This window comes from Syngnathus scovelli, chromosome 2 (assembly GCF_024217435.2).
Source record: "Syngnathus scovelli strain Florida chromosome 2, RoL_Ssco_1.2, whole genome shotgun sequence".
NCBI classification, from domain to species: Eukaryota; Metazoa; Chordata; class Actinopteri; order Syngnathiformes; family Syngnathidae; genus Syngnathus; species Syngnathus scovelli.
Genome location: NC_090848.1, coordinates 27,180,168 through 27,206,539, shown reverse-complemented (window position 1 = coordinate 27,206,539; position 26,372 = coordinate 27,180,168). Strand labels below are relative to the sequence as shown.

General features: G+C 42.3%; 1 protein-coding gene across 7 annotated transcripts in view; it reads left to right on the top strand.

Annotated features, from left to right (window-relative positions):
• LOC125988674 (disco-interacting protein 2 homolog B-A) overlaps nucleotides 1-26,372 on the top strand; it is a 128,920-nt gene that overhangs the window by 61,014 nt on the left and 41,534 nt on the right. For all 7 annotated transcript variants that reach the window (XR_007488431.2, XM_049754158.2, XM_049754157.2 and 4 more), the window contains 9 exons: nucleotides 4,991-5,082; nucleotides 5,162-5,272; nucleotides 5,871-5,994; nucleotides 6,359-6,468; nucleotides 6,607-6,709; nucleotides 25,328-25,392; nucleotides 25,464-25,557; nucleotides 25,638-25,757; nucleotides 25,842-25,956. Coding sequence is in view for 6 of the 7 variants with exons in the window: in XM_049754158.2 (XP_049610115.1) it covers nucleotides 4,991-5,082; nucleotides 5,162-5,272; nucleotides 5,871-5,994; nucleotides 6,359-6,468; nucleotides 6,607-6,709; nucleotides 25,328-25,392; nucleotides 25,464-25,557; nucleotides 25,638-25,757; nucleotides 25,842-25,956 (934 nt within the window). In the remaining variant the exon portion in view is untranslated. The remainder of the gene's footprint in view (nucleotides 1-4,990; nucleotides 5,083-5,161; nucleotides 5,273-5,870; nucleotides 5,995-6,358; nucleotides 6,469-6,606; nucleotides 6,710-25,327; nucleotides 25,393-25,463; nucleotides 25,558-25,637; nucleotides 25,758-25,841; nucleotides 25,957-26,372) is intronic.

Here is a 26,372-nt window from a genome sequence, read left to right as displayed (position 1 = left end):
GTTCAGCAGGAGGTTGTTGTCCCTGCACCACGTGGTCAGAAGGTCAACTTCCGACCTGTACCGAGTCTCGTCGCCCTTCGTGATGAGACCCACCAGAGTCGTGTCGTCCGCAAACTTCACTATGCGGTTGTCGCTGTAGGTCGCAGTGCAGTCATGCGTCAGCAGGGTGAAGAGCAATGGACTGAGCACGCAGCCCTGGGGGGCTCCCGTGCTCAGCGTGATGCTGGCGGAGATTTTGTCGCCAACACGCACCACCTGAGGCCTCTGACAGAGGAAGTCCAGTATCCAGTTGCAGAGGGAGGTACTGAGGCCCAGCTCGTCGAGTTTGCAGATGAGTCGCTGCGGCACAATGGTGTTGAAGGCAGAGCTGAAGTCCACAAACAGCAACCTCACATATGAGTCCTTTCTCTCCAGGTGGAGAGATGTGTATGTAATATGTGTATGTATGTGTAACTTTCAGAACATTTACCACAAAATCTAGAGCTCATTTTATAGTCCCTGTGAAACAGGCATTTTAACTTTTGTTTTTGTAAGAATGAAACACGTTTCCCCAAGGAAACAAGATGTTGTGCACACCATTTCATTGACAGACTTATGAAAGGACTAAAAATATGTACCGTAATTTCCGGACTATAAGCCGCGACTTTTTTCCAAAATGTTGAACCCTGCGGCTTATAGTCAGGTGCGGCTTATATAAGATTTTTTTTCGTGATTTTTGTGATGACGTGATCACTTTTATACACTCGTAAAAAGGCTGTGGACCACTGTTGTGCGGTATCTTGAAGGAAAAAAACAACAAAAATACTATTTTGAAACACTACTATGGCTGCTGCTTATTCTGGCTGTGTTGCTTGTGACTATTATGAGCTTTAGTAGGAATGCACGCTAGGTGACCTGTGTCAAAGGGCTCTAAACCCTTTCTCTTACTCTGCCATGTGACTCAGAAATTACACAAAGCAGTGGCGCTGTTTGGACCATCTGCATTGTATTAAAACCCAATCAATCAGCATTTAAATTCAATTCTTCTGACATTTTGCTCACCAAAAACAAGTTGTAATGAATGTGAACTTTTAATGCATTTTATTCAGAAGGTTACTTTGAACCCTCAGGCTTAAATGGCGGCGCGGCGTACTTATGAATTTTTACGGCTTTCTGTGTACTGTCTTTCTTTGTAAAAAACTCATGTGCACGTGCGGCTTATAGTCCGGTGCGGCTTATGTAAGAAAAAAACTAAAATATCCCTGAATTTTAGCTGGTGCGGCTTATAGTCCGGTGCGGTTTATAGTCCGGAAATTACGGTACTTATCATCTTGTAAATAAAACATAAAATATTTAGACATAGCTCCTGCAATGTACTCACATAACCTTGGTTAGGAAAGTCTTGTGTGTCTCTTCAGTCAATGTTCCTTCTTGTCAGAGTTGCTTACACATTTGAAAATGGTTGTCAATGCTGGTCTGCAACAGAAGAGCTTGTTTTAAGACTACTTGTAACTTGCTTAATAGATTCGCAACTATAGTATTTTAGATGGTGGAAGTCCATCTTGATAATTTGCATGATGTTTGCATGTCTGTGCATGTCACATGGCTGTAAAATGGCTGTTCTGATTAATTAGTAGAGCGTGTAAGTGGCAGGTCGGAGTAGATCACATCACATCAGTTCAATTCAGGTTGCCGAGCGAGTAGGGCGCCTTTTTGTTCTGCTCTCAAGGTTACACCTGCAAACTAAGAGATAACGGCATTCAAAATATAAACAACTTAATATGAAATAGCTTTACTTGTACAATGAACGAGCAAAAGAAAGGACATTTTGGAGTGATGCAGCCAAAAAAGGATCAGGCAACGGCGATACTTTGCAAGAAATGAGAAATCAGATGAGAACTCGGTGAACAAATCTGCAGAGAACAATGGACATTCTTCAAGAGACAGGAGGGGAGATTAGCGACATTAAGAAGAGTATTAACGAAATGAAGACTCAATTGACTGGATTAGAAACCAAGATGAAAGAAATAGCATGTCTCAAAGATGAGAATGCCAAGAAAGACTAACAGATAAAATTCTCACCAACAGAGTAGATGATATCGACCAACAATATAAAATGAACAACGTCATTATCTTTGGGATCAAGAGCTCACCTAGACATCAAAATAGGTCCGATGGTGGAGATGAGATAGCAAATCGATCCGTGTAATAGCAAGAGGTAGATTTCCTTACAACACAAAACATAGCGCTAGACAAGGAAATATTGGATTTCTGTTGACTCCGTTCCAAAAGAGGGGCAACTGGAGGTAGAGTGAGCGAAAATTGTGTAGTACTAAGATTTATAAATATCAAGCACAAAGTTGCTTGACTGAAACGGGGAAAGAATCTAAGAAGATCGAATGTCTACATTAACAAAAATCTCAACAAGCGAAATGCAACCATTGCATGGACAACTCGTCAGCTGAAAAAGCAAGGAAAAATACAAAGCACTTGGATGACGAATTGCAAAATCTACATAAAGCTGAATGGATCATCCCCAGAAAGCACCAAACCTATGCTGATGGAAGAGCTAGAGAATTATGCAAACGGAGGTACGTCAAACCTAACTTCATTCTATTAAATCATAACAAAAATGTCAACAAACAAGAACTAATGGACTTGGCTGCAAGATATGAGAAAATTTAAACGGAAATTAAAAATTATCCAACAACAAATGTTCCAAATGAGGATACTAACCCAGACTGTCACTACTATGGAAATGGATTAGAGAAATGTGGATACTACTTGGAAGATAAATTCAACAACTGCATAAATATGAAAGAAAACTGTCCATAATCCACTTCAACATCAGGGGTTTAAATTCCAACTTTGAAAAATATAGGACTATCTTCAGACATTGGACAAACCTTTCAACGTCATTGCAACATCGGAAATGTGGAACAAAGAAACTACAGTCGAGTCTCCACCTCGACGGATATAAACCAGTCCATAGATGTAGAGGCAACAAAACGGGTGGTGGAGTCGCTATATTGAAAACAATAGTGTTTTTGAAACGCTACAGAATATGTCAATGGTGATCGAAAATGTTAGTGCATGTGTAACTATCTGTGACTATAAGTTACAAGATATTATTGTATGCATTTCTTTGGTAAGCATGTATGGAGTATCTGGATTTGACATACCTTCTACTATACAAAATCTATTCAGACTGGGAAAAGACACCCTTGGACTCAGAGGACTGTTGATATTTGAGCACCTGCAGATGAGCACAACATCGAGGAGCCACACGCCAGCAGTGACTGGTGTATATTGCAATAAATTAAATACAGAAACTAAGACGTCTGCAAATCGTAAGACTTTCAAAAAAACAGTCAGCTTTTTTGATAGAAAAACACAATTCATCATATGACTTCACCAAAATTATAAGAGGCTTTGAGATGCATTCCATATTAAATCACTGACTTCTGCTTTAAATATTTTTGTATTATGTCTACAGTACAGGCTGGTCACTGTGATGCTGATGTGTGCAAATGTTGACACAAAAACTCACCAACCCTGTTGTCTAAGGTTGTTGATATTGAAATTCATAAACAATGCTGTTGAATCTTAAATTGTTTGAACTTGTGACACATAAGAGGGGAGTTGCAGTGAGTCTTGTGGGCGCATCGGGTGCAGGCCTCCTAGAGACAGGAACAGGCGCTTCACCAACTATATCATATGCTATGGATCTCCTAAGCTCTGCCTAAGTGCAATCGACCAGACAATCTCCACTCGACGTCCAGGAACTTGGGAGCTGCAATGACCCCACAGTACCTCTCTCGCAGGGTACACAAACGGACAATGGACTGGAACAAGTGGCGCGTCTTGTGCCTCAACGTGTTGCACACGGAAGATGGGGAAGATGTGTACATTGTGATCATCGGCTGGCTTTATCTGACCACAGTAGGGTTGCACATGTACCAAAAGCATTGCACATGTACAATGCAAAAGTCTAGCGCCCTTGGAAATGAGGGACTTCCTACTTTGGAAAACAACCTGAGGGCTGAGAGACCAGAGAGATGATGACAAGGCTCTGTCACGAGATATCGGAACTTAATGGGAAAATGGTCAAGGCACAGGAGGCGTGAGAGATGACTGGCTGTGTGGAATCGGTGCAGGTGCCGCCTGGTGCTGGGGGTAGTGCCCCGGGGTGCCGCCGAGATTGTGACTCCAACTCTCTCTATATTGATTGTTTTATTCAAATCGAATTGTCATAATCTGCTGGGATAGGCTCCAGCACACCCGTGACCCCCATGGGGACAAGCGGTATACAAAATGGATGGATGGATGGATGTTATAACTCAGTTATCTTGTCATTGCTGTATTCAAATCAAAGGTTATCTTGTGTAATTTTTTTGATTTTTTTGTTTCTTCCTTTTTTTTTGTTATGGTGGTACTTAGGTAATACTGTAGAGATGTAGACTGTGTCTGGCAGTGTAAACCCTTGGTTGAATTCGGGACAGGACTAGATAAGCAAAATTGCTTCAACCCGCCTCCCTTTGTGTAAATCTGGCCACAGAAGATCCAAATCAAAATATTTTGCTCACAAAAAGCTGCCAGCTGACAGTCCTATCAATTTAGTGCAAGTGAGCAAAAACAAAGCGGTATGATTGCTCAGTATATCTTAACAGAATCAGCACTTGCGCTAAATCACCCATATTTGATTACTGTCCATATCTAACTATCATGACGCTGAAATATTCTGCATAAAAGCACTTACACTGTCAGCTTGTTTTCTGCTTTCAAAGCACACCTGCTTACTTCATGTTAATCATGAGAAAATGTGTTGCAAAAAGCCAAAGGAAAAGGCAAAACACACAAGCACAATTATTCCTTTCATGCTTCCTGAAATGAGATCTCGTACACTGCGGTTGATGTCAGATGACTTCACGTTTGAGAATGGCTTCAATCACAGAAATTGTGTGAACCTCGGGGAGCATTTTTCACCAACATTTTGATTTCTTTCTTGTAGGCAAACTGTGGAGTCGCAGTCTGAAACTGGCTTACACGCTGCTTAATAAACTGGGCACAAAGACGGAACCTGTGTTACAACCTGGAGATAGAGTAGGAGCATGTTAATCACTGCACATAGGGTGCACATATTAACAGCTGACAGTGAAATGTATCATCTCTTGTCTCCTAGGTGGCACTGGTTTACCCAAACAGTGACCCCAGTATGTTCTGGGTTGCATTCTATGGCTGTTTGTTGGCTGAGGTCATCCCTGTGCCTATTGAAGTACCACTTTCAAAACAAGTAAGGACAATGCGATCGAACATTGAAGGACACATTTTTTTGTCTGTGACACTGCCTTATTTTACTCAGAACGTTGTGAGATAAAATACCAACAGGAACACTAAAAATGAGCTTTTGTATTGTGAGATAAAATACCAACACGAACATTGAAAATGTGATTTTGATGGCAAAATAATATATTTACAATGATTCTTATAAGGACGGTTCGATGGGGCACTTGGTTAGCACGTTTTCCTCACACTGCAGAGGTTGTGGGTTCAATTCCGGCTCCAGCCTTCCTGTGTGGCGTTTGCTTGTTCTCCCTGTGCCTCCAGGAACTCCGGTTTCATACCACCTTCCAAAAACATGCATGGTTAGGCCGATTGAGCACTCCTAATTGTCAACTGGGATAGGCACGACCGTGACCCTTGTGAGGAGAAGTGGATGGAGGAATCTTACAAAGTATTTGCACGCTATTTAATAGGAGTAGTAGTGTTTAGCAGCGGTGGGCGCATCAGCGAACATCTTTCATCAGGACATTATAATGCTAAAAGGTGTTTTATAGATTTGTACAGATTAAGAATCCATTATATTGATCGGATGTTGTCTCTCTCCATAGGATGCAGGCAGCCAGCAGATTGGTTTCCTCTTGGGCAGCTGTTGCGTCAGTCTGGCACTGACCAGTGAAGTGTGTCTCAAAGGGCTGCCCAAGACACAAAATGGAGAAATCATCCAGTTCAAAGGTCACACAGCCCTATGGCTCAGTCATCACTATCTACCACTAGCTCTGTGTTTGTCATTTGCTCCTCCTGGGGACCTATTAGAGGTCATCATTACACTGAATAAAAGCTGTACATGATTAATATGTCATCAACTGACGGCATTTTCTAATCTTTAATCAATGGCATGTCCAAATTAAGTAAATCAGTGGGACCAAAGTGGAACCAGCATAGAAGTACTTGTTGTGTTAAGATTTGTTTGGGTGGCCTCTCTGCATGTGCAGTCGGAGCTGAGATTGCAAAATGAAAACTTTGTTTAAATGTTGCTCGTCATGAGTTCTTCCCCACCCCTTGTGTCAGGCAGCTAAAACTTGTTCACCTTCTTCAGGATGGCCCAGAATGAAATGGGTGGTGACGGACACCAAGTACTTGACCAAACCTTCCAAAGACTGGCAGCCTCATATTCCCACCGCCAACACAGACACTGCCTACATCGAGGTACTCACTTAAGGCGAATGTATTTTACTTATCGTGGAGCTTCTGATTTCTCACAAATGTGTAACTTAACTCTGGAAAATACTGGTCAACCTCTGCTTCTTGTCTTAGGTCATTTGTGTGCATTTCTATTCATTGCAGTACAAAGCCAGTAAGGAGGGGACCGTGATGGGTGTGGCTGTGTCCAAGATCTCCATGCTGACTCACTGTCAAGCCCTGACACAGGCCTGTAACTACTGTGAAGGTCAGTATGTAACAGTATAATTTAGTAGTTTCGCACGAGTCAACCTTTGATTATCGTGAGGGTTCTGTTCTAGACCACACACGTAATATGTGACTTAGTGACCCAGTATTCTGTATATATTCAGTATCCCACCATGACCAGAGGGTAACAATCAGTGAAGACGCAGTACTGAGTGCCGGAACATGTTGATCGACCTGCGCAATTATTCGAAAAGCGGACTTGTGTGTGGGCTTCGGCTTCCCTCACCGCGGCTGCGGAAAACCAACACCAACACCATCTGCCATAGGAAGGAAGTCAAATGGCATCGTAGGCTACGATGCTAACGTAGCCTACGTGTTTAGCCACTTTAGCCCCACTGGCAAGTATTGAAAGTCGGTGTTTAGCAGTGTGACTCGTTTTTAGTCTAGATCTACTTACGCTATGCCGCCCCCAAAAAATTGGGGCTACGATGAACTCAAATCATCCATTGACTTGATACGGCAAGACCTTGCCACACTCTTAGAGCAGCAAGCCACCCTGCTCCAGCTAACGACTGAACTAACTGAGCTTAAGAAATTATCCAAGGCGAAAGATGAGAAAATCTTGTCGCTTGAATGGAGAGTAGATGCACTGGAGCAGTACTCCCGACAAGAAGACCTCATAATTACTGATCTTAAAACATCACATCGCTCCTATGCCAGGACGGCGGGTCCTCCGGATCTCTCGACAGATGACTCTCCATCAGACGAACTGTCAACACTTGAAAATCAGGTAGTACAGTTTTTCGAGAGTAAGCATATGGAACTCCAGAAAGAAAACATTGCCGCTTGTCATACACTGCCAAGAAACCGAAAACGACCAATAGATGCTCCGAAAATTATCATTCGGTTCATCAATAAGAAACATAAAGTGGATCTTTTGAAGCAAGGGAGGAACCTACAAGGAACGGGGTGTTTACCTAAATGAGCACCTCACTAAGAAGACTGCCGAAATAGCCTGGAACGCACGCAAACTCAAGAAAGAAAATAAGATTCTAGCAGCGTGGGTCAGAAACTGCAAAGTATGGATTAAAATGAACGGAGCAACACCAGAAGATGTCAAGACTCTCGTTGTGAGTGAACTGGAGGAACTGAAGATGTATGGCCTGGTGGTGGGGGAACCTAATGTCTACAGTGGCTGAATTGATGACCATTAACTGGTACCTATGGACCCTTCTGACGAGAATGGTGGATTACAGCGGAGCACAACATGGCAAACAGAGTCTGGCGGGGAGGTCTTTCATCTCAGGTAGACCGTCCCCTTACACCCTCCATGCCATCCAGTGACACTCTCACTAATGCAGGGATTTCTGTCCCACCGGATCTGGACTCTTTATTGTTAAATTAATTTAAGCTAGATAATGTTAATGCTGGTATCTATGAGTCCTTCTTTAACCCAGATATTAATTACACTCCCCTAAAATCTGTTAAATTGTCATGTGAATATTTTTCTAAAGATGTGCTTAACAATCTGTGCAATACTCTTCCTAGCCACTGCCAAACAAATGTATTCTCCACTGTCCACTTCAATGTACGGAGTAGCTCTAAAACTCATGATGGTCTGAGAACCTATTTATCAACTTTGACACATTCTTTTTCAGTAATAGCTCTTACTGAAATCTGGATGGTTGATAATACATCTAGCTATCCTCTCTCTCTCTCACTACACTCCTATATACTCCTGTAGACCAAAAAAGCAAGGTGGAGGAGTCTCACTGCATGTGACTGATAACTTAAATTTCTCTGCCAGAAAGGATCTAAGTGTTCACTTTGATATGACTGTAGCAGAATTAGTATTTATAGAACTCTCATCTTGTTCACACATCAACAATAACAATTTGATAATTGGACGTATATATATAGACCACCAGACTCTGATAAAATCACTTTCAATGAGGCCCTCGACTCTACTCTAGAAATCATAAACAAAGAAAACAAATTGAGGGCCCCCCAAGGCTGCGTGCTCAGTCCGCTGTTCTTCACCCTGCTGACGCATGACTGCACTGCAACCTACAGCAACAACCACATAGTGAAATTTGCTGACGACACGACTCTGGTGGGTCTCATCACCAAGGGCGACGAGACTCATTACAGGTCGGAGGTCAACCTTCTGACCACATGGTGCAGGGACAACAACCTCCTGCTGAACGTCAGCAAGACCAAGGAGATTATTGTTGACTTCCGGAAGGGTCACACCCAACACCTGCCACTGACCATCAACGGTGCTGTGGTGGAGAGAGTGAGCAGCACCAGATTCCTGGGGGTCCACATCAGTGAAGACCTCTCCTGGACCACCGACACTGCATCACTAGTGAAGAAAGCTCAGCGCCGCCTGTACTTCCTGCAGAAACTCAGGCGAACAAGTGCTCCACCAGCCATCATGACCACATTCTACCGTGGCACCATTGAGAGCGTCCACTCCAGTTGTATCGCTGTGTGGGGTGGAAGCTGCACTGACTACAACATGAAGGCCCTGCAACGCATAGTGAACACAGCTGGTAGGATTATTCACCCCGCTCACACTTTGTTTGATCTACTGCCCTCTGGGAAGAGGTACAGAAGCCTACACTCCTGCACCACCAGACTCACCAACAGCTTCATACTCCAGGCTGTTAGGATCCTGAACTCTCTCCCCCCTCCACCCTCGGCTGCATAACGTCCTGGCCTTATGGGCCACGTTGGCTGCCTTGCACTACTCCTCCTGTATTTTTGCGCTATATTCTGACTGTATGCACAATTGCTCCATTTCAACGATGTTGCTATTATTTATCATTTATTCATTGCTCTTATTATTCATTGTATGTGCCTTTTTGTTTTTACTTTTTGTATTGTTTAATTGAATGTTTTGTTTTTCGTGGACCTATATATATATATATGTATATATATATATATATATGTATATATATATATATATATATATATATATATATATATATATATATATATATATATATATATATATATACCGTATTTGCCGGTGTATTGGTCGACCTTTTTCGATCCAAAATCGACCGAAAAAAATCGACCTCGACTTATACACCGAGTCATAAAATTTAACTTCGTATTCATCGCTTCAAATGTGATGGTAACCAAGGCCGTTTCTCATGCATCTCATTGTGCGTTGCACTTAGAAAATTTGAACCGGGCGGCGTGCGCGAGTGCGCGGCCCGCTGGAAGTCGAATGAGGCGCCGCGATCTCCTCCGCGGTGCTTATAAACAGCCGATCCGCTCGGCGGGGGCTATTTTCGGCCACTTGGCGCGTGCGCACGGCCTCCCGGATGTGCCGGGCGGGTGCGCGAGCTCGCCGGCCGCTGGAAGTCGAATGAGGCGCCGCGATCTCCTCCGCGGTGCTTATAAACAGCCGATCCGCTCGGCGGGGGCTATTTTCGGCCACTTGGCGCGTGCGCACGGCCTCCCGGATATGACGGGCGGATGCGCGAGCTCGCCGGCCGCTGGAAGTCGAATGAGGCGCCGCAATCTCCTCCGCGGTGCTTATAAACAGCCGCATGCGCACGGCCTCCCGGAATTTGAACACATTTCGTCAATAAATTTCGCATATTGAATTTTGAAGTTTAATATAATGCAACAATTGAGCTCGACTTATACAAAGGATATATCATAAAATCGTAAATTTCCGTCGAATTTTAGGGGGTCGACTTATACACCGAGTCGACCTGTACACCGGCAAATACGGTATGTATATATATATATATATATATATATATATATATGTATATATATATATATATATATATATATGTATATCTATATAAAATATGTACTATGTCTTGTCACCGTGGGATAGTAGGATTTGACTACTTGGTGACTATAATATTAACTTCCTTGAAACTAAGCAGTCACATACAGCAGACTTCCTTAATACATTATATTCTAGCAACTTTTTCCCCCTTATTAACAAACCCTCCAGAATCACAAGCTCAACGGCCACTCTCATTGACAACATCTTATTTAATTCTCTGGACTACAAAATAACATATGGCCTGTTGATCTGTGATGTATCTGATCATCTTCCTGTCTTCCATTTCATTCACAATGATAGTGTTCCAAAAATCAAAGGTCATAGTATTACTGGTGATCAAGTGAAATTTCGCAAATTTACTGAGAAAAACATGGAATCCTTTATATCTATCATCATCTCTGTCATGGGATGAGGTTATCCTGTTGCAAGATGTCAACAAAGCCTATCACTCCTTTCTATCACTATTCACAAATGCATTAGAGTCATGATTTCCTTTAATTCAGACCTGGGCAAATTACGGCCCGCGGGCCACATCCGGCCCTTTGTGCGTCCCTGTCCGGCCCGCATGAGGCCAATCGTAAATTATATTTGATTACTACTTAATTAAAAAAAATAATAATAATTTGTGTCATGCGTGCAATACAACCGTTGTGCTTTTATTTTGAAAGGTGTCGCACTTCCGTGTAGCGTACGTGTATGTGAGCTGTGCGTGAAGGTGAACAGTGCGAAATAATGCTGCCCGAGAAATGTGTGCTGACCCTCAGAAAACAAAAGTTGACAAGGAGCGCCGTGTTTTCAACAAGACATGGACTGCCAAGTATTTCTTTACAGAAATGAAAGGTAAAGCCGTGTGCCTGATTTGTGGTACACAGGTCGCTGTGTTTAAGGAATATAATTTGAGTCGCCACTACACGACCAAGCATGAGAAAAAATACATCTGTCTGATAAACAGGGCGCATCAGAGGCTAATGCATTGCTAGCAAAACTGCAAGCCCAACAAGGACTTTTTATCAAACTTCACACCCAGAGATGCAGCGGCTTTGTCATTTGAGGAAAAGTTAAAGTTAAGAATAAATTGTACTGATTAATGATTGTTTTTTTATTTGACCTATACACCACAATTTCACATAGCTTAATATAAATATAAACATAATAATTGTATTCTTCTAATTACCAGTACCAACTATTTAAAATAAATAATTTTGTGCATTTTACAATGGAAGAAAATTGAGCAGGTTTAAGTTATCGTAAGTGTGGCCCTCTGACACAACTCAGGTTTTTCATGTGGCCCCTTGTAAAAATTAATTGCCCACCTGCGTAAAAATAATTACTCTAAGGGGAAACCATGGATAACGGATGAACTAAAAAAATTTTCACGTAAAAAAAAAAATAACTTTATAGATATTCTATTGCGAAGCCCACCCCTATAAATATAGAAACATACAAGAAATATAAAAATACATTTACAGTATTACTAAGGAAAACCAAACAAACTTACCATGCTGATAAATTTACTCAAGTCAAGTCAAGTCAAGTTTATTTGTATAGCCCTAAATCACAAACAGTCTCAAAGGGCTTCACATAGCCAAAATTGACAATTATTCTCAAAGCATCCCCTGATCTTAAGCTCCCAAAAGGGCAAGGAAAAACTCAAAAAACCCCTGCCAGGGGAAAATGAGAAACCTTGAGAAGGGACCACAGTTGGAAGGATCCCTCTTTCAGGATCACCAGGTTGTAATGGATGCAGAGAGTGCACAAGTAATACATAATATGAAAATCAATGAAAAAATAGATGTCGGAGGTGCCCTCGATTGTCCTGGCAGTGTCTTCAAGGGGGTTGAGCTGCAGTTCCTTCATCTTGAATTGGTCCCCGAGAATCCAGCTAGCCGCTATCAGCTTTTGGGCCACCTAACCCCCTCCCCAGCCGGGGAGGGGGTGGGCAGAGAGAACAAAACAAACTCCGCCCAAATCGGCCACCACAAGTTAGTTAAAGGCCCATCCATCCATCCATCCATCCATCCATCCATCCATCCATCCATCCATCCATCCATCCATCCATCCATCCATCCATCCATCCATCCATCCATCCATCCATCCATCCATCCATCTTCTTCCGCTTATCCGGGGTCGGGTCGCGGGGGCAGCAGCTTTAGGAGGGACTCCCAGACTTCCCTCTCCCCAGCCACTTCATCCAGCTCATCCCGGGGGATCCCAAGGCGTTCCCAGGCCAGCTGAGAGACATAGTCTCTCCAGCGCGTCCTGGGTCGTCCCCGGGGTCTCCTACCGGTGGGACATGCCCGGAACACCTCCCCAGGGACGCGTCCAGGAGGCATCCTGATAAGATGCCCGAGCCACCTCTAGTTAAAGGCCATCTCATAGAAATGTGTCTTTAAACGTGTCTTAAATGTTTCTACTGAGGTAGTAGTTCTAATATCCATTGGTAGGGCATTCCAAAGCTCTGGAGCCCGAATAGAGAATGCTCTAGACCCTGCAGACATTTTCTTGGCCCTCGGTATAACTAAAAGACTAGCGTTTTGCGAACGAAGGTTACGAGACGGAACATAAGGAACGACTAGGTCGACGAGATATGAAGGCGCTAAGCCATGCAGTGATTTATAGGTTAGTAGAAGAACCTTGAAGTCACATCTTAAATGGACCGGGAGCCAATGTAATTTGGCTAATATTGGGGTAATGTGATCAAATTTTCTTGACCATGAGAGCAGCCTCGCAGCGGCATTTTGCACTAACTGTAGACTTTTGATACTGGACTTAGGAAGACCAGAGAATAATACATTACAGTAGTCCAGGCGCGACGTGACGAACGCATGTATAATAGTTTCCGCATGCCCGGTCGAGAGGATAGGACGAATCTTAGCAATATTTCGAAGGTGAAAAAACGCAATCCTGGTTATATTCTTAATGTGTTTTTTTGAAAGGAGAGCGTTTGGGCAAATATTACCCCGAGATTAGTTACCGTATCACTCTGAGTGATAGTACGGTTATCTATAGTTATAGTGGTTTCCTTAAATAAGTGTTGATAACGAGTAGGACCAATTATCAACATCTCAGTTTTATCTGGGTTAAGACGAAGGAAGTTGAGAGACATCCATTGCTTGATCTCCGCAAGGCACGCCTCGAGATTACAACAGTCCCGTGGATCTGTCATCGATAACGGCATATATAATTGGGTGTCATCCGCGTAGCATTGAAAGCTAATATTATATTTACGTATTATGTCCCCAAGCGGAATCATATAAATATTAAATATTATTGGTCCGAGTACCGATCCCTGTGGGACACCACACGTAACATTATAAAGCTCAGAGGACGTATTACCATGGACCACTCGGTGCGTCCTGTCTGATAGATAGGAATTGAACCAGCTTAGTGCTGACCCTGAGATACCAACACAACTTTTAAGACGCCCTAATAAAATATCGAAGTCTACAGTGTCAAAGGCACTAAGATCGAGTAGTAACAATACAGACGACATATTTGAATCCATAGCTATGAGGAGATCATTAGTCACTTTAGCAAGTGCTGTCTCTGTAGAATGATTAGCTCTAAAACCAGACTGAAAAGAGTCATATCGATTATTAGCGACCATGTAATCAATAAGCTGCTGCGCTACTACTTTTTCGAGAACTTTTGCTATGAATGGGAGGTTTGAAACTGGTAGTGGTTTAATAATAGCGGTTTTAAAGGCTATTGGCACTATCCCAGAGGAAACAGACAGATTGATTATATTTAAGACGGACGCTCCTGAAATTGGAAATAATTCTTTAAGTAGTTTGGCTGGAAGCGGGTCGAGTAAACATGTTGTTTGTTTAGCCGTACTAACCAATTTTGTAAGCATTTCAAGGGACACGCTTTTAAAATTTGAGAGGGTTATTGCATGATCCCAGCGCTAGTAACCGGCGGAGCGATTGGCATGGTATTCTTGATCTCGATCCTAATGGACTCAATCTTTTGAGCAAAAAATTTCATAAACTCGTCAGCTGAGTGGAAGGAGCTATCGGGGGTCGGCTGGCGCAGAGTTAGCTTTGCCACTGTATCAAATAGGTATTTAGGATTGTTTTTATTAAGATTAATGACTTGCGAAAAATAACGAGTTTTTGCTAAAATAAGCGCATCTTTATATTTCAGGAGGCTGTCCTTCCATGCCTGATGGAAAACCTCAAGTTTGGTTAAACGCCATCTGCGCTCATGCTTTCTACATAATTGTTTAAACGTACGTGTTTCATCTGTGAACCACGGAGTTGGCCATCTACGGCGAATTTTCAGACGTAGCGGTGCCACAGAGTCGATGGCTTTTAATAATGTCGCATTGAATTCATTTGTAAGATTATCGATAGAGCCGCTGTATGCGGGAAACATGGCGGTTGCCGGCGACAGTAACTCAGATAGCGCAGTTGCAGTCATGGAGTTAAAATTACGGCTGCTATAATTCTGATTGCTCTCTTGTCTTTGACAAGGAACTAAAATTTCAAATTTTATTAAGAAATGATCAGACAGAACAGTAGTGTATGGCAGTACTGCTATATTTGAGGTTGCTAGTCCCCGGGATAATACCAGATCTAAGATATTTCCATTCTTATGCGTTGCTGCCTGTACAGCTTGCGTAAAACCAAACGTATCGATTAAAGTTTGAAATGCCGAAGTTAGTGGTTCTGACGGTGAATTCATGTGGATGTTGAAATCACCCATGATAACTGTATTATCTGCATTTGTCACTAGATCAGCCACAAATTCTGAAAATTCATCCAGGAAGCCAGAGTAAGCCCCGGGTGGGCGGTAAATAACAACAAGATAGAATGACGGTAACGCAGTGGATCGCACAATGAGAACTTAAAATGTTTTAAATACGTGAATTGAGCGAGGCCTAAATCTAAGCTCCGAATTTGAGATGAGGGCGACACCCCCACCCTTTTTTCGAGGACGTGCCACATGCGAGCTCACAAAATTTGGAGGCGAGGCCTCGTTAAGTGGCAGCAGTTCATTAGGTTTTAACCAGGTCTCGCAAAGACCAAAAACGTTTAGATTATGTTCCGTGATAAGGTCATTAACGAGAACTGCTTTCGTATGAAGTGATCTACCGTAATTGCCGGACTATAAGACGCACCGGATTATAAGCCGCACCAGCTAAAATTTAGGGATATTTCTTTTTTTTTCGTACATAAGCCGCACCGGACTATAAGCCGCACGTCCACACGAGTTTTTTACAAAGAAAGACAGTACATAGAAAGCCTTTTTAACGTTTTAATAACATACTTGAACATGTCTTTCTTAACATTGCCTGTGATGCAGCAGTAGTACCGCAGCAACGCGGAAGTGTGCACGCGAGTTATTAGCGAAGAAAGACTGGACACAGAAAGTTTTTTTTTAAAGCTTTAATAACATACCTTAACATTTCTTTCCAAACACTGCCTGTGACGCGGCAGTAATACCGCAGCAACACAGAAGTAACACAGCAGCAACACAGCAGCAACACGGTAGCACAGCACGAACAAGGCTGGTTAAAAAAAAAACATACCAGTAAAAGTAAAAAAAGAGCCGTCTTCATCTTCCTCCTGTGCACTGAAACTATCGAAGTCTTCCTCCTTAGTGTCCGATTGGAATAGCGTTAGATATCGTTCGCCTCGCACTTTCTCAGTCTCTCTTTCGTCGTCGGTTTTATGCATTTCTTCGAGTGTGAAGAGGTTCTGTTCATGGTAATCTTATTCATGCACGAAGCGCTAAATTATATTAAACTAGCGAGCGACACGTATTGCTTAAAAGCGGCATCATATGCATTTCTTTTATCCCCCATAATGACGGTTTGTGTATAAAAGCTTCCTGTCTTTGTGTGAATGCGGGTGTGTGCGTGATGCGCGAGACGATCACGTCTTCTTCGGGTCATTATCTCTTCTTCGTCTGTCTCGCTCTTACTTCCTGCTAGAGCGCCCCCTGGAGACCGGAGGCCGTAGAAATCCATAAGTACGCTCCAGAGTAGACACAAGATAATGTCATCAACATCGACTGTCTTTGGCTTAAAAGCGGCATCATATGCATTTCTTTTGTCCCCCATGATGACAGTTTGTGTATAAAGGCTTCCTTTCAGTAATGTCCGTCTTGATCGCGTGATGCGCGAAATGTAAACACAAACTAGCGCGTCTTCTTCGGCGCATTATCGCTTCTTTGCCTGTCCCGCTCTTGCTTCCTGCTAGAGCGCCCCCTGGAGGCCGGAGGCCGTAAAAATCCATAAGTACGCCACGCCGCCGTTTAAGGTTCAAAGTAACCTTCTGAATAAAATGCATTAAAAGTTCACATTCACTACAACTTGTTTTTGGTGAGCAAAATGTCAGAAGAATTGAATTTAAATGCTGATTGATTGGGTTTTAATACAATGCAGATTACTTCACTGGTTTCTTTTATATCAAACAAGTTGTTACAACTTGTTTGATTTAAAAGAAACCAGTGAAGTGATTAAAAAAAGGAAAAACAAGATGAACTTAGTACAATTACAATGCAGATTGTCCAAACAGCGCCACTGCTTTGTGTAATCTCTGAGTGATATGGCAGAGTAAGAGAAAGGGTTTCGAGCACAGGTGTCAAACTCAAGGCCCGGGGGCCAGATACGGCCCGCCACATCATTCTATGTGGCCCGCGAAGACAAAATTGTGCATCAAATTCGTGTGTCATTACTAGAATTGCAAATTGTCTTCACTTTTAATAATAGTTTTTTTTTTTAATATTTGACCAGTTTTTACTCGTCTGATTTGAAAACGAGTTATTTGTCAGTTTGTTTTGTAGCTTTTACTGTATATAATAGTGTTAAGAGTAAAAGTGATCAAGTCATCACAAAAATCTCGAAAAAAATCTTATATAAGTCGCACCTGACTATAAGCCGCAGGGTCCAAAATTTTGGAAAAAAGTCGCGGCTTATAGTCCGGAAATTACGGTAATATTCATAAAACCGAATTTAAGTGTAATCGGTTGATCAGGGTGCGTATCTATCGAAGGATTTTTAAACGGGATGCGAGTAAAATTGTGTTCTCTCGGCCTAATATCACCTCTCAAAAGTTTATTAGGGCGGTGGGATGAAGCGAAAGTGGGAATTTGATGATGAATATTTGTTACACATGTGAAGTTATCTAAAACAGGCACCGTTTCATCAGCAAGACCGGTCGGGACGGAGTGATTGGATTTGTCTACTACCCCAGTAGAAAGTGTGTTTATGTGTACTGCAGCACTATTTAAACTGTCGCGCTCTAGTCTACACGAGGAGCTATGTGTATGCTGAAAGTCTAGCCTAGCGCTAGTTAACTTTAACTTAACAGACTCCAAACCCATCCTCACAGGTGGTCTAATCACCTGTGCCCTGGCCTGCTCTAGAGTGACCTGTCATGAGAGCCTCAAACAGTAATCTATATTCCTAGAAAGAGTGAAGGCGCCTTCACGGTTAGGGTGAAGGCCGTCCTTCCTCAGCAGGTCGGGGCGGCCCCAGAAGGATGACCAGTTATCTATAAAATACAGTCCCTGCTTTTTACAGAACCCAGCCATCCATCGATTAAGGGAGACTAATCTACTAAACCTCTCATCAGTGCCTCTCCCAGGCAGGGGGCCAGAGACAAATACTCGATGCCGACTCATCTTTCTGGCAAGATCACAAGTCCTCGCTATGTTTTTCTTTGTGATCTCTGATTGTCTCATCCTAACATCATTGGAGCCGACGTGTATCACTATGTCCGAGTAGCGAGTGTTGCTGGAACTACGCTGTTGACTAGGCCTATTGCGAGTCAGCTCCCTACGATTAGCTTCTATGTCGGGTGCTCTGCCCCCAGGAATACACATTACCGTGGCTGGATTTTTAAGTGTAATGTTTCGGGTAATGGAGTCGCCTATGACCAAAGTGTGAGGGCAAGTAGACCGAGATGACTTTGGACGGCTATGCGTCTTACCTGGCTCATCGCGATTAGCAAGCCGCAACTACTGTTATCGCACTATTCTGCTCTAATTGGCGGACACGTCCCTCTAGCAGAGACAACCTCTCTAAGAGAAGGGTGCAGTTGGTGCACGAAGCCGTACATACCTCTTGGTCCGCTGCCATACTTTGTGGCCGAAGAGCGACGATCTGTCAGAACAACCCGGAAGTCAGAACTCGGATAAGACGGTTACTCAAGTGCAATAACATCCCGCTTTCCGCACCTTGTTTGTCTACACTGTTTGTACTATGTGTCCTCTCTGCATCCATTGCAGCCTGGTCATCCTAGAAGAGGGACCCTCCCATCTGTGGTCTCTTCTCAAGGTTTCTCATTTCCCCTAGCTGGAATTTTGAGTTTTTCCTTGCCCTCTTGGGAGTTTAAGATCAGTTTAAGATCAGGGGGTGTTTGAGAATATCTTTCGTTCTTCACATGTCCCGAGTGTTGTTGTTAGTCACCTAAATGTTGAACAGAGGCTGTGATTTACCGAAGTCAAATTCCTTGTTTGGCACGCTCAAACATGGCGAATAAAAAACTCTTGAATCTTGAATCTCTGGTGACATCAAAACAACATGAAATCTTATCACATCGGAAAAAATCTAAAGCATCTACCCCAAGTGAGATGCTGGGGAAGAATGGAGCCAATTCTAACCTAATAGATATTTCTAATGGTTTCAATGATTTCTTTGTAAATGTTGGCACTACCTTGGCATCTAGCTTCTCAACCTCTGATACAAGCCCCTGTTGCCTAATTGAAGGGTAGTTTCCTTTACTCTCCATTCTTGACCCTCCTAGAGTTGAGGAAGTCTACAGCATCGTCATGATCTTGAAAAACTCTGCTCCTGGCCATGACGAGATCAGAAGCATACTTATTAAGAAAACCATTAATTCAACAATAATTCCACTAACACACATTTTCTCCTTATCTTTAAAATCTGGCATCGTACCCCAAGAACTAAAAATTGCTAAAGTCATTCCTATTTTCAAAGCTGGTGAGACAAATGATTATGGTAATTATTGCCCTATATCCATTCTTCCATGTTTCTCCAAGATTCTAGAAAAATTGGTTTATTCAAGGTTGTCAAAGCACCTAGAAACAAACAATATTCTCTACAAGCATCAATATGGTTTCCGTAAAAAGTTTTCGACTGAGCGTCAAAGTCAAAGTCAGCTTTATTGTCAATTTCTCCACATGCCAAAGACACACAAAGAAACCGAAATTTCGTTCCCTCCTATCCCACGGTGACAAGACATGGCAGACAACAGACAAACAAGTAAACAAGTATAACAGCAGCGTGCTGAATAAATAATGAATAAATAACACAATAAATAAGTAGATAAATAAATAAGAGGAACAAAAAAGGAGCAAGTGCGCGTACAGCAGACATTCCAGAAAATAGCGCAACAGTGCCGCACGCTACGCAGAAGGGGGTAGCGAGTTCAGGGTCCTAACAGCCTGGTGAAAGAAGCTGTTGGCGAGTCTGGTGGTGCGGGAGCGCAGGCTCCTGTACCTCTTCCCAGAGGGCAGAAGGTCAAACAAAGAGTGAGCCGGGTGACTCACATCTCTCCCAATCGAGGTTGCCTTGCGGGCGAGATGGGAAGTGTAAATGTCCTTCAGGGAGGGGAGCGAAGCACCAATAATCTTACCAGCCGTATTCACTATGCGCTGCAGGGCCTTCAAGTTCTGTTCAGTGCAGTTACCACCCCAGACAGCGATGCAACTGGTGAGGACGCTCTCAACGGTGCCATGGTAGAATGTAGACAGGACTGCCTGAGGAGCACATGCACGCCTGAGCTTGCACTGCTTCAGCTTGTCAACCATATCTCAACAGCTCTTGACAATAAGAAATTCACTCTTGGTGTCTTTATAGATCTAAGCAAAGCCTTTGATACTGTCGACCATAAGATTCTCATTGCTAAGCTAGAGAGATATGGAGTGAACGATTCTGCCCTGAAATAGTTCACAAACTACCTAGCCAACAGAGAACAATATGTATGTGTAAATGGTTGTTCATCTAACAGATCTAAAATATTATTTGGGGTCCCGCAGGGCTCAATATTGGGTCCTCTATTGATTTTGGTGCACATAAATGATTTCTCCATGTCTTGTTCTAATTTTCTCCCTCTGTTATTTGTGGACGAGACCAACCTCATTGCCACCCATGATGATTTTAATTCCCTCATTGCAAGCGTCAATGCTGAGTTGTCCTCTGTTACAAAATGGTTCAAAACAAACTAGTTGACACTCAATATAAAAAAAAAAAAATACTTCATGATCTTCTGCAATATAAATAAATCTTACCCCAAAGAACAGACCAAAATTTACATAAACAATAACAAAATCCAACAAGTTACTAGCACCAAATTCCTAGGAGTTATAGTAGACAAATCTTTAAACTGGTCTGAACATATTGATTTGGTTTGCAAAAGATCTATGAAAATGCTAGGTATTTCACGAAAAGTTTGTCCCCTGGTGCATCCTTCTGCTCAGCTCAATCTGTATTATAGCTTCCTGTTTCTTTTTCTCAATTACTGCAATATAATCTGGGCAGCCACATATCGAACATACCTCAACAAACTACTCATCATACAAAAGAAGTTCCTAAGAATGATCTCATTTTCAAATAGATATGAACCATCGGCACCACCGTTTAGAAATTCAAGATTCAAGAGTTTTTATTCGCCATTTTTGAGCGTGCCAAACAAGGAATTTGACTTCGGTAAATCACAGCCTCTGTTCAACATTTAGGTGACTAACAACAACACTCAGGACATGTGAAAAATGGCAGATATTCTCAAACATCCCTTGATCTTAAACTCCCAAGAGGGCAAGGAAAAACTCAAAACTCCAGCTAGGGGAAATGAGAAACCTTGAGAAGAGACCACAGATGGGAGGGTCCCTCCTCTAGGATGACCAGGCTGCAATGGATGCAGAGAGGACACATAGTACAAACAGTGTAGACAACTTACTCACTACTGTCAATTAATAAAGTAAATATTCATCAAACCTGTCTACTCATCCATAAATACATATATAGGAAACACCATCTTCTAGCCACTTTTCATAATTTCTTCACATTTGTATCAGACATTCATTCATATCCAACAAGACAGAGGGACAATCTCCACCCACCTTTCTTTCGAACATCACACCATCAATACAATATCCACTTTAGAGGGCCCGCACTCTGGAATGAGCTACCAGTCCATATCCAATCCATATCTTCACAGGCTGCTTTTAGAAAGCACCTGAAACACCACCTTCTCCACTCATGATCGTACCAGTCCATAATTACTCCACTGTACTCAGCTGATCCATACTAAGAAGTTCATGCATTTATTAGCTCCAGACTGGATTACTGCAACAGCATCCTGTATGGTCTCCCCTCAACTGTCCTTCACAAACTGCAATATGTTCAAAACTCTGCTGCCCGACTGCTCACCCGCTCACCCAGCAGACAGCACATCACTCCTGTCCTCCGTCATCTTCACTGGCTCCCCATAAAAAGCGCATACATTTCAAGATTCTTGTCACCACATATAAGGCCCTAAACAACCTTGTCCCCCCCTACCTTTCTGAACTCCTGCTCCGCTAAACCCCCGCCCGCCGACTCCGCTCTGCTGACGCCAACTTGCTCACCCCATTACCTCGACCAAATACCGGACTATTGGGGATAGAGACTTTGCCATTGCTGCCCCCACTCTCTGGAACTCTCTCCCCCTGACCATCCATAATGCTGATTCCCTGCACTCCTTCAAACACCATCTCAAGACCCACCTCTTCAACTCTGCATATAACCCCTAACTCTTCGTGTGTGTGTGTGTGTGTGTGTGTGTGTGTGTGTGTGTGTGTGCGTGTGCGTGTGCGTGTGCGTGTGCGTGCGCGTGCGCGTGCGCGTGCGTGTGCGTGTGCGTGTGTGTGTGTGTGTGTGCATGTGAATTTTCTATGTAAAGCGGCTTTGAGTGTTTAGAAAAGCGCTATATAAAACCGATCTATTATTATTATTATTATTATTATTATTATTATCAACCTAAACTACAATTTCATACTCTGATTCTTTTTTATCTTTATTTTCTGTTCACAGTTCTGTTCCCTTTTAGCTATTCCTACCTGGTGTCTCTTCGATTGCTTAAACATCGCTAAGTGTTTATTTTATTTCGCTTGTTTCTTATTTTGTGTGGTGTATCTGTTTATGTGAATATGATGAATTAATATTTAGCTTGTTATGCTTTTGTTTATTTATTTATTATTATTATTTTTTTTTTTCAAACACTTGAGAGACATTTGCCTACACAGCACTTTGTTGTACATATAACGGAAGTGGAGCTCTCTACAACCCCTAGATTTCGTCTCCCTCCTTGCTTGTTATTGCTGTAATAATACGTATGTGCTAAACAATAAACTAAACTAAACTAAACTAGTATTCATTGTATTATGTATTGTATTGTATTATAATTTTATTTTTTATTTTTTTGCTTTATGCTTATACTCTAATATATTAATGTATCTGTGGGGCGCAGGTGTTTTTTTCCACTTGGGATCGTAATCACATTTGACAACAACAGTATGAATGATGTTGAATGTGTACTTGCTTTTAAAAGGCAGGCTTGTCCTATCTAACAACATGGAAATGAGCCAATGAGAACTTAAAATTGTTTACTGGCTTTAGCATTGGTTACTGCATGTCCAGAGCGATGCGTCAGTTGAGGCGATTGACAGGTTGGCTAAGAATACACGTTTACTATATTTTGTCACCTATTGAAAGAGTACAAGGGGCTCTTTCCATCCTTCCTCTTATTCACCTTTATGAATTACATTTCATTCTAACTTCTGGTTGTAGGGTGTTTTGAATTTGCTAATCTTAATTTTATGTAGACATGCAGTTGTGTAATCCAAGCCATATGTACTTTTCAATAGGCACATTGCGCTTGAGCTTATTCTATAAGACGCTGAAATTATCCCAAACTTTGAACATTTTGTTTCCCACCTCTTAACTCCTTGTTTTCAGTTGTTACTACAACAGTCGATATACACTACCGTTCAAAAGTTTGGGGTCACCCAAACAATTTTGTGTTTTCCATGAAAAGTCACACTTATTCACCACCAAACGTTGTGAAATGAATAGAAAATAGAGTCAAGACATTGACAAGGTTAGAAATAATGATTTGTATTTGAAATATGATTTTTTTTTTACATCAAACTTTGCTTTCGTCAAAGAATCCTCCATTTGCAGCAATTACGGCATTGCAGGCATTCTAGCTGTTAATTTGTTGAGGTAATCTGTAGAAATTGCACCCCACGCTTCCAGAAGCAGCTCCCACAAGTTGGATTGGTTGGATGGGCACTTCTTGCGTACCATACGGTCAAGCTGCTCCCACAACAGCTCAACGGGGTTCAGATCTAGGAGCGTCACATTTGTGGGGTCAATTAAACACTCAAAATGGCCAGAAAAAGAGAACTTTCATCTGAAACTCGACAGTCTATTCTTGTTCTTAGAAATGAAGGCCATTCCATGCGAGAAATTGCTAAGAAATTGAAGATTTCCTACAACGGTGTGTACTACTCCCTTCAGAGGACAGCACAAACAGGCTCTAACCAAAGTCGAAAAAGAAGTGGGAGGCCGCATTGCACAACTGACCAAGAAGATAAGTACATTAGAGTCTCTAGTTTGAGAAACAGACGCCTCATAGGTCCCCAACTGGCATCTTCATTAACTAGTACCTGCAAAACACCAGTGTCAACATCTACAGTGAAGAGGCGGCTGCGGGATTCTGGGCTTCAGGGCAGACTCGCAAAGAAAAAGCCATATCTGAGACTGGCCAACAAAAGAAAAAGATTAAGATGGGCAAAAGAACACAGACATTGGACAGAGGAAGACTGGAAAAAAGTGTTGTGGATGGATGAATCCAAGTTTGAGGTGGTTGGATCACAAAGAAGAATGTTTGTGAAACGCAGAACAAATGAAAAGATGCTGGAAAAATGCCTGACGCCATCTGTTAAGCATGGAGGAGGTAATGTGATGGTCTGGGGTTGCTTTGGTGCTGGTAAGGTGGGAGATTTGTACAGGGTAAAAGGGATTCTGAATCAGGAAGGCCATCACTCCATTTTGCAACGCCATGCCATAGCCAGTGGACAGCGTTTGATTGGAGCCAATTTCATCCTACAACAGGACAATGACCCCAAACACACCTCCAAATTGTGCGAGAACTATTTAGAGCAGAAGCAGGCAGCTGGTATTCTATCGGTAATGGAGTGGCCAGCGCAGTCACCAGATCTGAACCCCATTGAGCTGTTGTGGGAGCAGCTTGACCGTATCTTACGCAAGAAGTGCCCATCCAACCAATCCAATTTGTGGGAGCTGCTTCTGGAAGCGTGGGGTGCAAATTCTCCAGATTACCTCAACAAATTAACAGCTAGAATGCTAAAGGTCTGCAATGCCGTAATTGCTGCAAATGGAGGATTCTTTGACAAAAGCAAAATTTGATGTAAAAAAAATCTTATTTCAAATACAAATCATTATTTCTAACCTTGTCAATGTCTTGACTCTATTTTCTATTCATTTCACAACGTTTGGTGGTGAATAAGTGTGACTTTTCATGGAAAACACAAAATTGTTTGGGTGACCCCAAACTTTTTAATGGTAGTGTACATAAGAACAATAAAAACAGTTTATAATGCACTGCCCGCACAAAATGGGAACTGCAAAAGTTAGGAATTACTGTTAAGTTATTATTTTGGCTAAAGACAGCTGGATAAAAAATGACAATTTTGTTCATAGGCACCGAGTTGGGTACCATGTAACAGTGGACAGTGGAAAAAGCATTACCAGTCTTTGTGTGTCTCTCCTGTTTGCTAATTTGTTTCTGTTTTTTGTCTCAGGTGAGACTTTGGTCAATGTGTTGGACTGCAAAAAGGATATGGGTTTGTGGCATGGCGTCTTAACGGTAAGATAAATGTGTCCTCCACAGCCAATTGACTGGTGGTCTCAACCAGGATGTCTTTCTTCTCCTTCCAGAGTGTCATGAATAGAATTCATACTGTTACTGTGCCGTATTCCGTCATGAAAGCCTGTCCCATGTCCTGGGTGCAGAGGGTGCACATTCATAAAGGTTTGCCTTCATTGCTCTAATTATGATGATCCTTTGTCTATTGTTTTTCAGTATGCATTATGTTACTTGTCATCTCACAGCTCGTGTGGCCTTGGTTAAGTGCCGTGACCTTCACTGGGCAATGATGGCCCACAAAGATCAGAGGGACACCAACCTGTCCTCCATACGAATGCTTATAGTGGCTGATGGAGCAAACCCATGTGAATCACATCCCTTTTTTAACATTATAGAGACCTTTGTTTGGTCTGGTATAATTGACCCTTTTCCCGTTTTTGTGTGATTAGGGTCAGTGTCATCATGTGATGCCTTCCTGAATGTGTTCCAGTCTCACGGTCTAAAGCCTGAAGTCATCTGTCCTTGTGCCACCTCGCCAGAAGCCTTGACGGTGGCCATTCGCAGGTACAGTAGTCTTTCACGTGCATAAAGGCATGCAGTTGCGCACATTCTTGCTCTGCAGATTTTCTCCTATTAAATCTGGCCTTACATGCATTCCATGGTGGATTTAAGCACTTTTTCTCTTATGCACATCAAAGGCTATGGTAATGGTTTGCCATATATAGTCAAAGTCAGAAAGTCAAAGTCTGCTTTATTATCAATATCTTCACATGCCAAGACACACAAAGAGATCGAAATTACGTTCCCACTATCCCACGGTGACAAGACATAGTTCACAATGTACATACAATATTATCAGGGTATTTTCTTTTGGGAGGTGATACAATTTTAAAAGATCATGTAATTGACACTGTAGAGACGTGATTACGTTAACGCAACATCGTACATTATTGTATGTGCTCTTCCCAATGTCGGAGAGC